Here is a 15,983-nt window from a genome sequence, read left to right on the forward strand (position 1 = left end):
CTCCGCTCTGCTGTCCACACAGAGGACAGGGCTCTCTCTCCCCTCCCCGTCTCCTGTTGCGCAGATAATGGCACTGCTGTGAATAGACGGAAGCTGGCTGCTTTTGGAGAGAAACCACACCTTGCTCGGCGTTTGTGAAACGCTCCTGCACTCAGCTTCGCCTGTGTGGGAAGATCATTTTTTGGGGGGGAGCTGTCATTTCACTCTGCTTTAAAAAAAACAAAACAAAAAAAAACCCAACCTGTGTTGCAATCATCACTGTGATTACTCAGATGAATCATGATGCATTACAGCATGTGTTTAACTTTATATATTCTGGGTTAAAGAGAGAAGAAACCCAGTCTTGTTGTAGATGAAGGAAGTTGTCTGCCATCTTGTTTTTACACAGTTTACAGTGTCAGAGGCGTTGGATCATAACTGGAGACCAGCTGTGTGACTGTAATGTTTGCATTGTAATGTGCAGGTACATTTACTGTAGTAAGATTATTTTTATGTAAGTCGACAGTGTTTGGAATAACAGTACTACTATGCCTTTTAAAAAAATCTCATTTAAAGGTCGGCTATGTAGGATCATAGAACACATTGTTAACTTTATTTGATTAGTTGTTTTGGCACCGAGAGGCGTCACAAGGTCAAATCTGCTCCCACACAGCCGGTAAAAAAGAGTCTAATACATATGTGATTGTTATAGACCTCATCCACACATACACAGGTATATGTTTTTTTTCAATTTCTTTTGATCTGTCTGCTGCCAAAAACGATGTCAGAAGCAACAGGTGGCGATACGAACTCTACCGTAAGGCCGCGTCAGCCAATCGGAAGCCTGCCGAGCAAAGGAGACAAACCAAAACAAGTCATGTTTACGCATAAACCCTGACAACGGCATTTCTGAATATCTTCACTTTTCCACAAGCTCCATTTTCAGTGACCTGAAACAACGTTTACGTGTGTTCATCATCTTATTATTTACATTTTTATTTTATATTATTACATTTTTATTTTCATATTTAGTGTATAACACATGTTCTTATTCCATAAATGAACTCATTTGGCCGTCCCTTTTTCGCCTTCTTGCTAATCTGTGTTTATTAAACGTGCAAACTCCTCTCAGTTCATACTGACAGGACGCAGATCTCGACAAATTTGAGGGCATGTGAGTTTATAACTGATAAGCCGGTCGACAAACCACGCTATAAATAATCCCTCTCAGTCACAACATATGACCCACTGAGTGTGCGGTGGTGCCTGCGTCTGTACACTGTCTGTGATTTATCATCGTCTCCTTATCGCTTTGATGCTTCAGATCGGTTAGTTTGCCAAGCCAAAGCATCGGTGGGCCCCTGTCGACAACCTGGGAATGTGTCTCAACACCGCCCAGGTCTCGAACGGTGCGTTAACGAACAGCAACCGACAAGTCCTGCTTTGTGTGCCGTTAAGGTCTGGCAAACAGACAAAATAAGATACAGCGCTAATTACGCCAACATTTACACGGGCCTGTAGGGCTCACAGATCCACGCGGATATTATAATTATCCATGATAGGATTTCCTTTTAGGCTTCGGTTGCCAGTGAATAACTAGTTCATTTTCTGCCTCTGTCACAGTGTCAGGATGAGTGTGGACTCATTTAAACCCTGGCAAGAGATAGAGTCATATATCCTGTTGACAAAAGTGAAAGAACTTGCAGCAGCCAACACATTTCACTCCCAAGAGAGTTCGTGGTTGCGCAAAAGAATTTGTCGTCCGGGGGGGTTCAACATTCTTGAGGTCACAGTGAGAGTTCAGCGTCTTGAGTTTGCTGCTCATCCAGTGTGTTCTGAATGTCTGCTTTCCCGTCCTGCACGCTCTCTCGTCTTCACTTTGCTGCTATCTCGACATTCCTCTGATCACCACAGGTAGGCGTGCCGGAGCTTTGAAAAGTGAAAGGGGGTTGAGAGTGACAGGGAGTAGGGAGGGGTCGGGCGTGTCAGGGGTCAGTGCGAGGCAATGTTTAAAAATGTTGTACAAAAAAAAAAGAAAGTGCGAGGGGGTTTGACACAAAGGTTGAGGAGAGAAAACAATTAACACGAGGAGAAAGACATAGAAATGCTGACTGACTGAGAACGTGATAGTTGTCTTTGCCAAAAGAAAAAAAAAAACCTATCATGCCCTCTGGTGTTGTCGCCCTGAGCTATGACCACTGAACACACACACACAGCTCCAACACCACCTCACGTATGAGTGTGAGAAAGAGTGGAGGGAGAAGGAGGCCTGAACTGCACCGACGACTTCACGAAAAAAAACCAACACCCCGAACTGGAATGTTCCAGTTACGCTCCCATTTAAGCGTTTTACTATCTCCGTTCCAGTCCGCAATCAAAACTTTTCAATGAACCTGGCACGACTTTAGGGCGCCAAATATTTTGGAGAAACCTCAAGAAACTACGGTGACAGTAAACTTGTAAGACCAGCCTCGCAACGCTGGACACACCCAGCTGCCGGGCAGACAACACCTTTACATTTGCTTAAGCTCAGGTGGGTTTGCTCTGCTGCCTCGTTTCCAAACAAAAGACACGGCAAGACTGAACGTGTGGGAAAGTGTTCAGACGTCGGCCTAATAACAGCTGTCGCGGACCTCGCTGCGCTGATATGGTGAGAATTAAAGGTGGAGTCCGCAATTCTGAAAGGGGCGGTTTGATGGATTGAGTTTTATTCCAGTTGCTTTGAATGGGGGATTACTCACGCCAGTTTTTATTTGAACCGGGCCATTAATCGAATCAGAGGGTTTGGCCTCACAGCGAGAGAAAAAAAAAAAAAAAAACTCGAACTCACACTTGCCTTTAAGTTATTTTCTGAGGTAGTTGTGCAGGGCGCTCTTTACACATGTCTCAGAGGTGTGGCAAATACTGCAAGGATGGATTATTTCTGCAAGGATTTAGCGATACTCATCACTGGAGCCACCCTATGACTTATCCTCCTTTATCCCCTTCTTTCTATACAGTACTTTCTGCCTGCAGATGAACACGGGGCATTGTCAGTGTTGACAGGCAAAAGTTTGCCAACTATCTCCGTAGCTGGGGGAGTCAATATTTAACTTTGCATTTGCTTTCTGGACTCTACTCCTGTGTGGGTCCCCGCCGCCTGCATTTCCTGGTTGCAAAGAGGTGAAAAAAATATGAACCCATCACTGGTGCTGCCAACGTGCAACTGAGGTACAAAACCAAAGCCAAAAAAAGAGTCACACTAATGCGTCTGATTAGTCAAACACAATGCAGGGCCAACGGCAGGTTAACTCTCACACATCGGTGATTCACGGTGACGGAGGGGACGCGCTGACACTTGTACACTCCACATGTGTGATATCATTTCCAGACACTCGCACTGACATCACTGACTGAGTAAACAGTGTGGGGGGAGGGAAAAAATGCCTGACAGCTGGTTTATTAACGTGCAGAGACAATTAACATCGTCTCACTTATTGACGGTGGTGTCATGGTCTGAGTTTGCCCGGCGGCCCGTTAACATGCAGGTGGCTCCTCAGACTTTCCACGGCATCATAGGACAATCCTGAAAAAGAGACGCTTCACATCGGTGGTTCTGACAGGTCTTCACACTGAGTAATCATATGTGGTGAGAAAGTGAAGATGTAATGTAATGGAGGGAGAAGTGCCAACACCACCTCATAAAAACAATCTGTTACAAGTAAAAGTCCTGCATTCAGAATCTTAATGGAGACATGTAATGCTCATTCACAGAATGCTGGTCGGCACCTTGCACGGCAGCCACCTCCATCGCTTTATGAATTACTGGAAGTTGCTTTGCACAAAAGTGTCTTCTAAATGTTATGATAATGTATCATAATCGATCAGCTAATGTATGTTTTCGTGATAATAATCTAAATCTGCAATGTAACTACACTGTATGTTTTAAAAGTTAAAGCCAGGAAACTGATGACTTTTGAATAGTCGTACCGGCTAAAAAGTTTTCACAACTTCAGGTATTTTGGTCAATTTTAATTTCACTTTGTCGGGTTTTACAGTTTAGTAACTATGAACTCAAAAAATAAATGCAGTATAGTGAAAAGTACTTGATTTGTCTGGTAAAAGTACCTCAAATTATAACTTTTCTTACTGATTGATGTTTGTGTTTTTTTTCAACTCATCTTTTGTACATTTTAACTCCAGTCCTGGTTAATAATTCTAAATCCCCCCCCCTTGTTTAATTTAGTTAAGAGATTTATCCTCTCCCTGACATAATGCGAAATGATCAGTGTTAAAAATATGTGGATCAGCCTAAACTCCCCTGGTCATTAAACCCTCCTGAATTCCTCAGAACATCAGGGAGGACGTGACCTCTGTCCTCATCTGGGAAAGAAAGAAAGAAAGAAAAAAAAACATCAAAGGCTGGTCTGCAGTGATTCGACACTCTTAAAAAAAATGCCTTTTACAGTATTGGCTTATCGGCGAGAGGATTAACTCGATTCTTTTAACAGTATTTGTGCTTGAGTGCGCGCGTCTTTGTGTGGTCGTGCACAGCCCCATTCACTGCACACGAACCTATCTAAGGAGTAATAAATCACACCACATCTCCTGGACTTTGAAACCAGGTCGCACTAAAACTGTTTATATAATGGTCACATTGTTCTCCTGCGGATGGAAAGCGTTTGATTCCGTAACAAATCTTTATGATTGAGTTGAAATCGGGGACGTGGATACGGGCGCTTGTACGCAGCTTGTTATCTGTCTGTCTACTTTTCACAGCTTAGTCACCGCTGAGTGAAAGCTCAGACGGGAACACCTCTTGATTTTCATCGACTTTTACAACTCATGTGTAACCAGCCGGTTTTTATGACACACACAAAGAGAGGGACAGATAGAACGACACACACACACACACACACACACACACACACACACACACACACACACACACACACACACACACTGTGACTCATTGCAGTGCCTAAGGGTGGGTCCTGGACACACCTGAATTAGTTGCTAGGGAGGGGAACAAGCACATTTTGAATGATAACAAACAGCCAGGTGAGATAGGACACGACGGGACAACGGTCGGCTGGTTTCTGTTGGCGCGCGGCCAGGTGATAAACTCTGCACACACACCGGAGAAAGAAAGCTCTGTCTGTCTGTCTGTCTGTCTGTCTGTCTGTCTGGACGGTGAAATGACAGGGATGCAGATAAATGTGTCCGGCCATTAATGTTTTTATTGTTAACCTTTCAAACAATGAAGCAGCAGTCAAAAGAAAAGGAAAGGACCATTACATTTCACAAAGATACACTGAAGGGTACATTATCTGCATCTAACAGATTCATTTTACACAGTACCTGACTTTTATTTTGCAGGATTTTTTTTTTAAAAAAAAACCTCCTTTCAAACAGTCATACAAAGCCTCCGCTGCATCCGTACTTCACCGACAGCCATCACCTCTTTTTTTTTTTAAGACGAAAACGACACAAATGTGCAAAAAGTACAAAAATGATAAAGCTGCTTATGTTGCATGATTGTTGCAAAGGGCTGCAATGACAACAGTAGTAGTGCTGTTGCTCCAGCCGGCCTGCAGGGGTCATCAGTGTGTAACAAGACACATTGGGGCACTGCAAGTCATGGAGGGGCCCTCAAGTCACCAGTCCTGGGGCCGCTCAGCCATCATGGTCACTGAAAAATGCGTGCTACTTCTTAAAATGTGTGTCAAATGAAGGATCACCGTCTGCTCCAGTGTCACATCGTAGCCTGTTTTTTTTTTTTTTTTTTTTTCATAATGATTAATAAAAAAAGAAGTATCAGAATCTAAAATAATTATAAAACAACTAAGTGAAATGTCCTCACATGCAGATCTTTGATAAACTGATACAAAATTAAATGCACATGATTAAAAACATTAAATCATGTTTAAAAATGATGTACTTACACTCGATGGCCAGGAGGGCGAGGCATTGCTAAACATTGCTGCAGTGGGAGTCCATCGTCACATGGTCAGATAAATATAGGCTGTCAGGCTGGTGGGTGTAAATCAAGCCTGACAGATATTGAGCTCTTTTTTTGTCATAAATATTGTTCATGTTCATCTAATTCACGTTAGGGCTTCCCTTAAATCCGCTGGAGTGTCGCAACACAAAATATGATTCAAGACATCAGGTCAGATGTGAGAGGCCACGATGAAATGAATCATTTCATTCACGGCTACAACAAAGTGTACGTGACGCCTTCGTTATTTTCACAGTGATACAGTAATTACATGTCTGTCGGTGAAATGTGGGCGAGTGATTGTAAATTTATAAAGAAATAATGGACAATCGGATCTGACACAGATCCACTTTATTCTGTTGACTAGGCGTGTAAACAACATGTGACTGAAATGTGAGAGATCCTGTCGTGAATGGACCCTTGTTCTAACAGGGCGATCCTCGTAAATGGTTTATCAGTTGTGGCTTTTTGATGGGGAATCAATAATTTATCAATGCTTTAAAGACTCATTCATTACTAGGGAAAGCTTCAGGGCTGCCAGGTTGTGAAAACAAAATCTGTTGGCTGATGTGAGTCCTCCTCCAGCCGTAACCTCGTCATTCGTCTTTCGTCAGTTGTTCGGGTCATTAGCTCAGACTCCTCCATTGTGTGTTTAGACCGCACAGCTGAAGATCATCTGGAACCAAATCAATTATTACTGATTAACATTTACAACTCCAGACTGGATCAATTACTAAGTAGAAGAACCTCATTATTCGTGACCTGCTGACATTTATAACCTCCCGACACATTGGCACTACGCCGTGGATATATGAAGGAATACAGACTCAGATGTATCATTTACAGTATTAACGAGGTAATAATACAAACTCAGAAATATTTGTGTTGTCCATAACTGAATGAACGAGCTGTGGAGAGGGAAGGTGACATATTTTCCCTCTGTTGCACAAACACAGCCGACACACATGCATGCATGTACGGAGTGACGTCAGAGTGACAGGGCTGCCATATGGTCGGACGACCCGGGGCGGTTCGGGGTTCAGTCCCAGGAGGTGAACTGGCAACCTCCAGCTACCAGCCCACACTTTATACTGACTGACTGGTCCATGCTGGACTTGAAACAGCCGACTACCAACTTTGACTACCAACTACCAGCTATAATTTACAAGCCTGTAGTGAGACTGCCTTTACTTTGACAGCCTTTCTCCTTGTCATTGCTCTTCCTCGCCTTTGCTTTGTTTGACTCAGTGTCTTTGATAATAAGGGCTGCCCCTCAACGATCTGTCGAGTATGAATAAAGGTTGACTGACTGATATCGGGGTCAGAGTATGTGTTGCCGTCTGTTTGCAATGAGCCTAGCCAATACAATTTATTGTTAAACTGTAAAATATCCTGTCTCCATTTGACATCATTTGAGGGATAACTGCAAAAAATGTATGTATGTATGTATAGATAGATAGATAGATAGATAGATAGATAGATAGATAGATAGATAGATAGATAGATAGCACGGCGCCATTTTACACTCAGCACATGTCTCCAATTTTGTATCTTTACCCTCCTAGTTTCAGCACCAGCGTCGGCCCACGGTGTCAGTTGGCCGTTACTACAGACAGTGACAAAACTCTTGGTTTGATTTTTATTCTGTCTCTCACACACAAACTGCGGACGAACCGTTAAAATCTGATGCTGAACGCTGCCGCCACACGGCAGACACACTCCAGTCTCGCCTGTGTGAACCATTTTCTGCTCACATCTGATATTTTTTCATGAGTTATTAAAACACAAAGGACAACACAGTGACATCCAAAGCAGAACTACTGTTTTGTTTTTTGCTTTATAGTTTGCAGGAGATAAATGGGCGTGGACAGATGTAGTTCCTGCTCCTCTTCCTCCTCTTCCTCCTGCCACCTGCTGATCTGTACTGTGCATTTTCAAATATAATGGAGGCTCTGTGTGTGTGTGTGTGTGTGTGTGTGTATTTATTCACCACTTGTGTATCTGTCTTGTACACTATGTGGGGGGGAATGTAACAGAAATCCAAAATGCTGATTCTTGTGAGTTTTTCCTGCAAACAGTTCATCCAAATCCCTCAATAAAAGTCAGCGCTTGGGCCTGCTGTTGGTTGGATTACTTTCCATGGCTGCAGAAACACAAGGACAGCGTGTTCTTTTCATTCAAACACATGCAAATACTACCTCTACTTTTCGCTGGATAGGATTAACTATCATAAGAAATGTGGGGGGTCATAATAATAATGTTCATATTCAGACTTTGCGCTCCTCCTGCAGAGAGAGAGAGAGAGAGAGAGAGAGAGAGAGAGAGAGAGACTGAGCTTTTTCCGGTTACCGCTGGTTACAGGTGGCCATATTGGGGGGCAGAGTCAAAAGCACACGAGCCTTTATGGGCAGGTGTGTTACCTGTGGCTACGTCAAGGAAGCGAAACCAAAAAAAAAGAAAAAAGAAAAGAAGGGCTACTCTCCTGGTCCACAGATGGAAAGTGGATCAGACGACAGGGAAACACCATGGAATAGTTTTTCTTTCCCCCTCGGCTCCGCTCATCATTCCTGCAATCCGCCTTTTGTTGTCGGAGCTTGAGCCCGCAGTCAGATCCCGCACGGGCTGTGGTATTTTTTTTTTTTTTTTCCCCTCTCTCTCTCTCAGTGGCAGACGGAGAGAGAGAGAGAGGGAGAGAGAGAGAGAGAAAGGGAGAGAGAGAGATAGAGAGCGAGAGGGAGAGAGGGAGAGAGGGAAGCGCTTCCTGATAATAGAGAGGTGCGTCTTATTTCCATTCCAGTGATTGACTGCGCACGGCTTTCACCGCCGGAGCTGGGGGCACTGACGCATTGTGGAGTCGACAGGGGGGGGGAAGCAGCACTGCAAAAAAAAAAAAAAAAAAAAAAAAAAAAACCCACGGGTCTTCGCCAACACAACGGAGGCATCTATCGGCGAGACCGCGATGGCCGTGGTGCAGCTCGACACGGACGACCATCAACCGGAGAACGGCTTCGTGTCCCCCGAAACCACGTCGCCGGGGCTGCTGACACGCATCGACGGCTCCGTGCTGCCGTTCCTCGGGGGATTCGGGAAGTACCAGAAACAGCTGATCGTGCTGACATGGATCCCGGCGCTGTTCATCGGATTCAGCCAGTACTCGGACAATTTCCTCCTCGCCCAGCCGAACAACACATGCGTCCAGCCGCTGGCGAACCTGACCAACGGCGGCGGCGGCAACCACACCGCGGGTCACTCCGCGCTGACGGACGGTCCGAGGCACCAGAAGCCGGCGTTCATTTACGCCAACGGGAGTTACAGCAGCCACAACGACACGCACAACGCGCAATGTCAGTGCAGCGAGTGGACCTTCGAGCTGCACACGGGACTCGTGCAGAATGTGGTCACCAAGGTAAGCTGTCCATCTTGAGGGACCCCCCCATCGATCATCACATCACATCGGGCTGTCCATGTGTGTGAAACCCCCCCCCATCCGCTCCAATCCGAGAGAAATAGTTTAACTTATCAACACTGCACCCTTTGGCTCTGCAGCACCCTCTTATTAATACACAGCAATCATCTTATTTTGCCTCCCTTATGTGCATTTTATTCTTTCCACGCCTTCCCCTCATATTGAACCTGAACGCATCAGGATATTGTAGGTGCTGCTGACAGTGAGTCATCATCATCATCATCATCATCATCATCATCTCAAAGAGCATGACCCCCCCCCCCCCGAGTTGCAGAGACACGCCGCCGTTGGCACACCGGGCACATCATGCCGGGGCCGGTGGAATTTGCCTATTTGTCGTAATGCACATAATAGACATGCAGCCTTTTTTTTTTTTTTTTTTTTTGATGATGTGGAGCAAAGGTCATTAGTGCGCTCTCTAGAACAGTGCAACTCCATCCCTGGCCAAACACCACCCGCCCCTATAACTGCCCTAAACAAACACACAGGGAGATATCCTTCAAGCTTTCATTCTGACTGCAAAGGAGGTTGCTGTCTTCACCTTCTTGTCTGCAACAGAGCAGGCCGAGGAGACAGCGAAGGCCCCCCTGCAGCCATTGTAGTTAGTCTGCAAGTTGGAGCAGGAAGGGTTTTCTAATATCTCATTACGCCCATCAGCTCCTCTGAGGATGCTGCGTGCTCGAGATATCAAGTTCTGATTCGCTGGGAGAAGAAAAGGGGGGAGACTTTGATCCGCGGGGCTCTCTGGGTAAACTTGACAGATATATCGACGGGGTGATGTGATTACATCTCGAGGTGGGAAAGACACGAGTAGAGTGCATACCTCCGCCAAGGCCCAACAATTTTGCACTCGCTCTCAGACGACAGCCACCCAAATTAAAGGGGCACTATGACGTTTTCCAGGAGAAATTCACCCTCAGAATGTTAATATTTACAACATTAATGAGGTCAGAAATATTTGTATTTTTTTCCAGAACTGATTGAAGAAGCTGTTCTCAGTAGGAAGCTAGGAAGGTGGCAGGGTCCGCCAAATGTTAAGTAAGACAGCTTGAAACTGTGTTGTCCTTAAAGGTCAGTTGGTTTATTGGGTTTATTAAGTCATGAATACAAAGAGTTTATTTATATTTATATTGAGTTTGTTTAGGCATAAAGAGAAAAGATCTACCTTGATTGAAATGTCTTCTCAAACTGCATAGTTCACCTTTAACGTAGACTTTGGAACACATCCTGCCTCACAATGGGAAAGTGAGAACAAAATCCTGTATCTGTCCCTTTTTATCTGGATCAGCGCCAGAAGTTCAAACCCAGTCAACACTGGTGGAAACGGTAGAAGTGAATCGATGTCATTCAACGTTCAGTTTTGCCGTCAAAAGTCTAAAAAATGTCAGTGTGATGTAGAGTTTTAATTTGCGGCATCTTCAGCGCTGAAGAGTTTGGCATGCGTGCCATAATCAAAAAGGCTTATCAGGCAGAGTTGGATGTGAAGCCGAGCTTTGAAGCCTTCTCCGTGCTGTCGGAGGGGGGCTGTGGCACCCTCAGCTCGCATCCACTGTTATGCCAACAGCCCATCTGCTTATCGCTGATAATGTCCCTGTTTAAATAAAGCAAATAAAATGCAGCTGTGGCTTTTTAATTCAGCTACGAGCCAGAGGGGGACGGTTGATTTCATTTACTGTCTGTAGGGTGATTTGGAGAGGGGGGGTTGCGTGAACTAAGGCCAGGCTGATAAATTGTTTATATAGACAGATTCAGTTGAACTGCTCTGAACCTGCAGCTGAATATGAAGTCATACATGAAGAGGGGGAATCGATTGGGGCGGATTCGGCTTACTAAGAACCAAAAAATGTCAGTTCTCTCAAGGGTGAGAAAAGGCGGAGTACTTTTTTCCAATGCTCCAACACCGCCGGTACTCCTCTCTCATGCTGGGCGCTGTAACCTGTAGATGCTAATATTTGTGTTGCTTTTGCACGCATACGGAGAATGTCATGTTGACACTACCACCACTGCGGATCGGTGACGGGCCCGAGCAGTTGGTGTCAGTGTCTCTGGCTCGCGTGCTCGTCTTCCCTGACCAGTGCAACTCCACATTCTGACAAGGTCGCCGTTGGGGAGAAATTGAACTGGGCGGCATCCAGACCAGTCCCAGAACCAGTGCCAAAGAATTGAGCAGAACCTGCCGTCTCTTTTTGACAGCCCGTCCCTCACTCTTCTAAGGCCTCTTTTCTCTCCGCCACACGCAAGCACAAGGAACTAGGATGTCACACTACAGCAGGAAGTGATGACTTGGCATTTCTCCCCGTGTTTGGATTGCATAGGCATAACTGCACATGACTGGGCTCAGCTATCTGTGACACTCGATCCCCTAAAAGGCAGAGCAGAGTGCCAACACTGGCCAAAAATGTGTCGGTGTCTCTGTCAGAGTGTACCAACACATTCTGACCCGTGCAGGACACCTCGGAGTGGGTTTAGTCCTCCAGAATCAGTGGCATGGGCTTGCGAGGGTCAGAAGGCTTTCGGCGGAGGCGGTCGGAGGTTGAGGTGGTGGTTGTGGCGGTGGTGAAGGATCCAAAGTGGTTAATGTGGAGACCCATCCTAATTGAGTCTGAGCTCTCCTCAGGGTCCATCTTAATTGGACTGAGCCTCAGAAATGAGAATGTATCATTACTCAGAGACAGAGAGAGTCTCTCTGCAACCTACCCTGCTCAGCTCCCGTTCAGATGAGTAGCAGCTGCACACGCCGACCAAAATAGTGGCTCAGGAAACTCCTCAAGGCAAAGATTCACCTCTACGCTACTCCCTGTGAAACTTTGCTTCTTGTATATTGATCAGAGACACTAATTGATAGGGACAGATGATTATTATAATGTCTAAAACTAATTGCGAGAATCCCCTCTTGGACTGATAAGACCCGATGACACCATCTTGCATTTGAACTCAATTTAATCTTGACTAATGTTTCGTCGGTGATGAGAAAATAGTCGAGTTAATGTCTTCACATTGTGTATTTTCATCCGACCACTGGGAACGGACAATGTTCTGCACTTGTGTTACATTTTTTGATAAGCAGAAATCTAAGAATGCAAAATCTGTAGACAAAGGACTGTATTTATGTATCGGAAAGATTACTGTTTCCGTTTGCAGTGCTTTTGTAGTCTTAGTAGTATTGACCAATCACAGCGCAGTGACCGGGATAAAATGTTGGCATTGCAGAAAACTGACATGCTCACATTCTTATGTGTCACAGTATCGTATTAACATTTCTAAAATACCTATCACAGTCGTTCACACTACATTTTATGACCTGGATTTCATGTCTGGAGGTGGAAGAGGTCAACTAGGTGGGAAGGCGTCCAAGCCAGTGACCGCTGTTCAAAGAATGGATAGAAGCATTTGAATGCGTGAAACCGCTGGATATTTTTTGAGGAGACCTTGTTTGTGGTGCCAGAAAAACTCAGGACATCTCAGGCCATGTTTGTGACGACCAAAGTGGGTATTTTAAGCAAAAACATGATGTTTTTTCAAACCCTAACTAATTGGATTTTTTGCCTACACCTAGGTCAAAGTTGTCAAATGAAGAAACAGAAAAAGTGTAAAGAAATGGAAAGTTCGGATGGACTTTAAGAAACCAAACTATTTAATAACGTTTTATAGACCCAACAATGAATTAATCATGAGAAATTCTGGGCTTTTTGGTCAAACTGTTTGATACACTGTTGTGTCATTAGTCCTTCAGTATGTAGGTGGTAGATCTGCAACTTTATTTTCATTAATTAATCTGCAGATTTTTTACTCAGTCTCAAAAGCAGCAAATCCTGACATTTAAAAAAAGTTTGAACCATTTGGTGAAAATTGACTCAGACCATTAATCTTTGCTCAAGAAATGTGATTAATTTGTCTTTTGATCAACTAATCGATTAATCATTTCAGTACTAATATTAAGCACAGTTAAACAGAATGCCAGAATACCATTTCTGTATTACTGCACGCAGGCGGTGAGCCAGAGTATTTTCTGAGAATGATAAGGAAGATACGCTGTAAAAGCACGCTAGCGGGTACACCCAGACCCGGTATCACTGTGCTGGAGGTTGCACACCCATAGATCTGAAAGATGATACTGTGGTCGAAAAGCCCATGCGGGCCCCTCTGCTCTGTGTCCCTTCATACTGTTTACCCAGCTGGTTGGCTCCTTCCACAGACCCCTGATCAGTGCGGGACACTTTGAAACAGTCTCAGCTGTCGCAAGGCGATGACCCCACCGCAGATACCCAGTCAGCACACAATCACGCTTGTGGCCAAGAGATAAAACTCTGTCTGAGGCCCGGTGTGTGTGTGTGTGTGTGCACTGCAGGTTTGTTTCTGATAAGTTCTGGGAGGGGTGAACATTATGGGGTGTCTGACCCCTCGGCAGATGTTTAGGTTTGTTTGTAGGATTGTGCGATGGAATTCAAGCTGTAGGAGTGTTGCTCCACTGGTGACAGATGCGTGGAGTTATGAATCTGAACTGTCAACGAATGGAGGAAATGAATAATTGATTGTTAAAGGATTGTTATTTTATCATCAGTCTGTGTTAGTCACTATCAAATGTGTTGCTGAGCATTGTTGTCCGGACGCTACAGTTGGATGACAGTTACTTGGTCACACCTTGATAACGTCAATGTGCTCTGAGGCTCTAAAGCTACATGTGCATTGTCAGATAGCTTTGAATTATTTCAGTCTTGGCTTCTTTTCCTAGAAAGCCTGCAATGGTAAAAAAAATGTGTAGTTTAGATTGGAGCTGCAACGATTAGAGTGGTAATTTTCAACTATGAAATGAATCACAGACTATTTTTGATTGTCATTTTTCTTTTGCACCACCAGATCAATGGCTTCTGCTTAAAAGGTGGCTGTCTCTTCAGTAGAAAGACACAAATACTAATACTAAAACTTATGATAACAGTCCATCTCGCTGCAGCAGACCAACAAACACTTCCAATTAGACTAGTCTATCTATGTAGTTTTGTGTTAAATCCCTTAGTGAACTACACGGTCTTGCTCAACACATGTCAACAAACTCCAATATGGCCGCCAGCTAGGTGCAGGAAAAGGTACTAAAAAAGACAAAAATCCCAATAAATCTGCTCATATCGACAACTACAGTTATGTGAAAGCAGAGCTCGTCAGTTTTTTGAGCCGCTAACATTCAGGACCAGCTCCTCAATGATTTTAGTTAGGAGTCATGATAACACGTTGGCTGTGTAGTCTTTCTTACAACTTTCTTGAGTAGGAAAATTATCTTTTACAATGACTACCATCATGTGTTTACCCATTTCAAATAGGATTGAGAAATCATTTGTTCCTCCATTTGCTAGTATACGCATGTTTTCCGAAATAAGGTCCCTAAGCATCCGCCTGAAGGGGCGTGGCTTCTGCTCTCTATGCACATTAGGGCGGTGCTTTGTTTTCCCTCATTTCCCTCCCAAACAGTAAGTTGGCTAGCTGTTCACACAAACAATATGCTATTACATCTAATCAGGACACTAAATATGTTTTTGAACATTTTTTAAAGAGAGAAATAGACAACGAACAGGATGGTGGTTCATATTTGATCAGCACTGCCAAGTCTTTTCAGCCTATGCACTACAAAAACAACATGGCGGCCACTTTAGTTCCGGCTTTTATGGAGACCAAGGGTGATGTTCAGTTAACAGGTTTTTGGGTGCAACCATGTGCAACCAAAATAGTTGCACCCTGGAACCCCTGGACTGGACTCTGTGTGCCCATGGATGCACACTTACGAAACACGGAACAACTAAACTAGCTGAAAAAAGTTCCTCTTTAAATGTGAAGGTCCTGGTTTCTTTACTTCTCTGTGACAGTAAGCTTAATATCTTTAGGTTGTGGACACAAATCGGTCACAAGAGGTGACCTCTAATCGATCGATCAAGGAAAATAACTGACAAATTAACTGTCAATGAAGATAATCGTTAGTTGCAGCAGCCCTCGTATCGATTAATCTCTCCGCTCATCCTCCTTTTAAAATCATTTATTCTCTCCTCCCCTCATCTAAGCCACCACCACACTATAGGATCACCCTTCAGTGAGGCAGCGATGCTAAAACTTGCACTTGGAAGCAGAAAGAGTCTGTTGCTGGGCAGTAACTATGCAGCAGTCTCTCCATGTGTTCGTAGCCTTTCCCCCCCCTCACACCTGCTTTTTTATCATCTCCTTTTCCCTTCCTCTCTTTACCCATCATCCTTTTTCCACATTTTTTCTCTCCACCCTTTTGCATTTCCATCCATCTTTTTGAGTGTTCCCTTTCTGCATTGTATAATTCTCCCCCTCCGCCTGTGTTTTCCTCCACCTCCCTCCTCAACCAGCTCCCCCTCTCCTTTGAACCCCCACAGCAGCCACCCGCCTGCCCGCCCACACTCGGTGGTTCAACGAGTGCAGAAATGTGCGGTCGTAGTTGAGAGCGTCTTCATCGGAGCTAATGAGCCCGGCTGGTGCGCGCCGATCATCGGTGGCCAGTCACTTGAGAGAGGTCGGCAGACACCCCGGGGGATTTTAACTCTTTTTTTT

General features: G+C 44.6%; 1 protein-coding gene and 1 long non-coding RNA gene across 2 annotated transcripts in view; one reads left to right on the top strand and one right to left on the bottom strand.

Moving 5' to 3' along the window:
- Nucleotides 1-6,293: 6,293 nt before the first annotated feature.
- Nucleotides 6,294-8,126, bottom strand: LOC119011145. The gene is made up of 2 exons (XR_005072130.1): nt 7,950-8,126; nt 6,294-6,635 (listed from the first exon to the last, which is right to left on the bottom strand). It is a non-coding gene; the product is annotated as an uncharacterized LOC119011145 (long non-coding RNA).
- Nucleotides 8,127-8,329: 203 nt separating this feature from the next.
- The window catches only part of slc22a23 (solute carrier family 22 member 23), a 40,485-nt gene continuing 32,831 nt past the window's right edge, over nt 8,330-15,983 (top strand). The window contains exon 1 of the mRNA XM_037084041.1: nt 8,330-9,365. Coding sequence (XP_036939936.1) covers nt 8,919-9,365 — 447 coding nt within the window. The 5' untranslated portion in view covers nt 8,330-8,918. The remainder of the gene's footprint in view (nt 9,366-15,983) is intronic.

Source organism: Acanthopagrus latus, chromosome 21 (assembly GCF_904848185.1).
Source record: "Acanthopagrus latus isolate v.2019 chromosome 21, fAcaLat1.1, whole genome shotgun sequence".
NCBI classification, from domain to species: Eukaryota; Metazoa; Chordata; class Actinopteri; order Spariformes; family Sparidae; genus Acanthopagrus; species Acanthopagrus latus.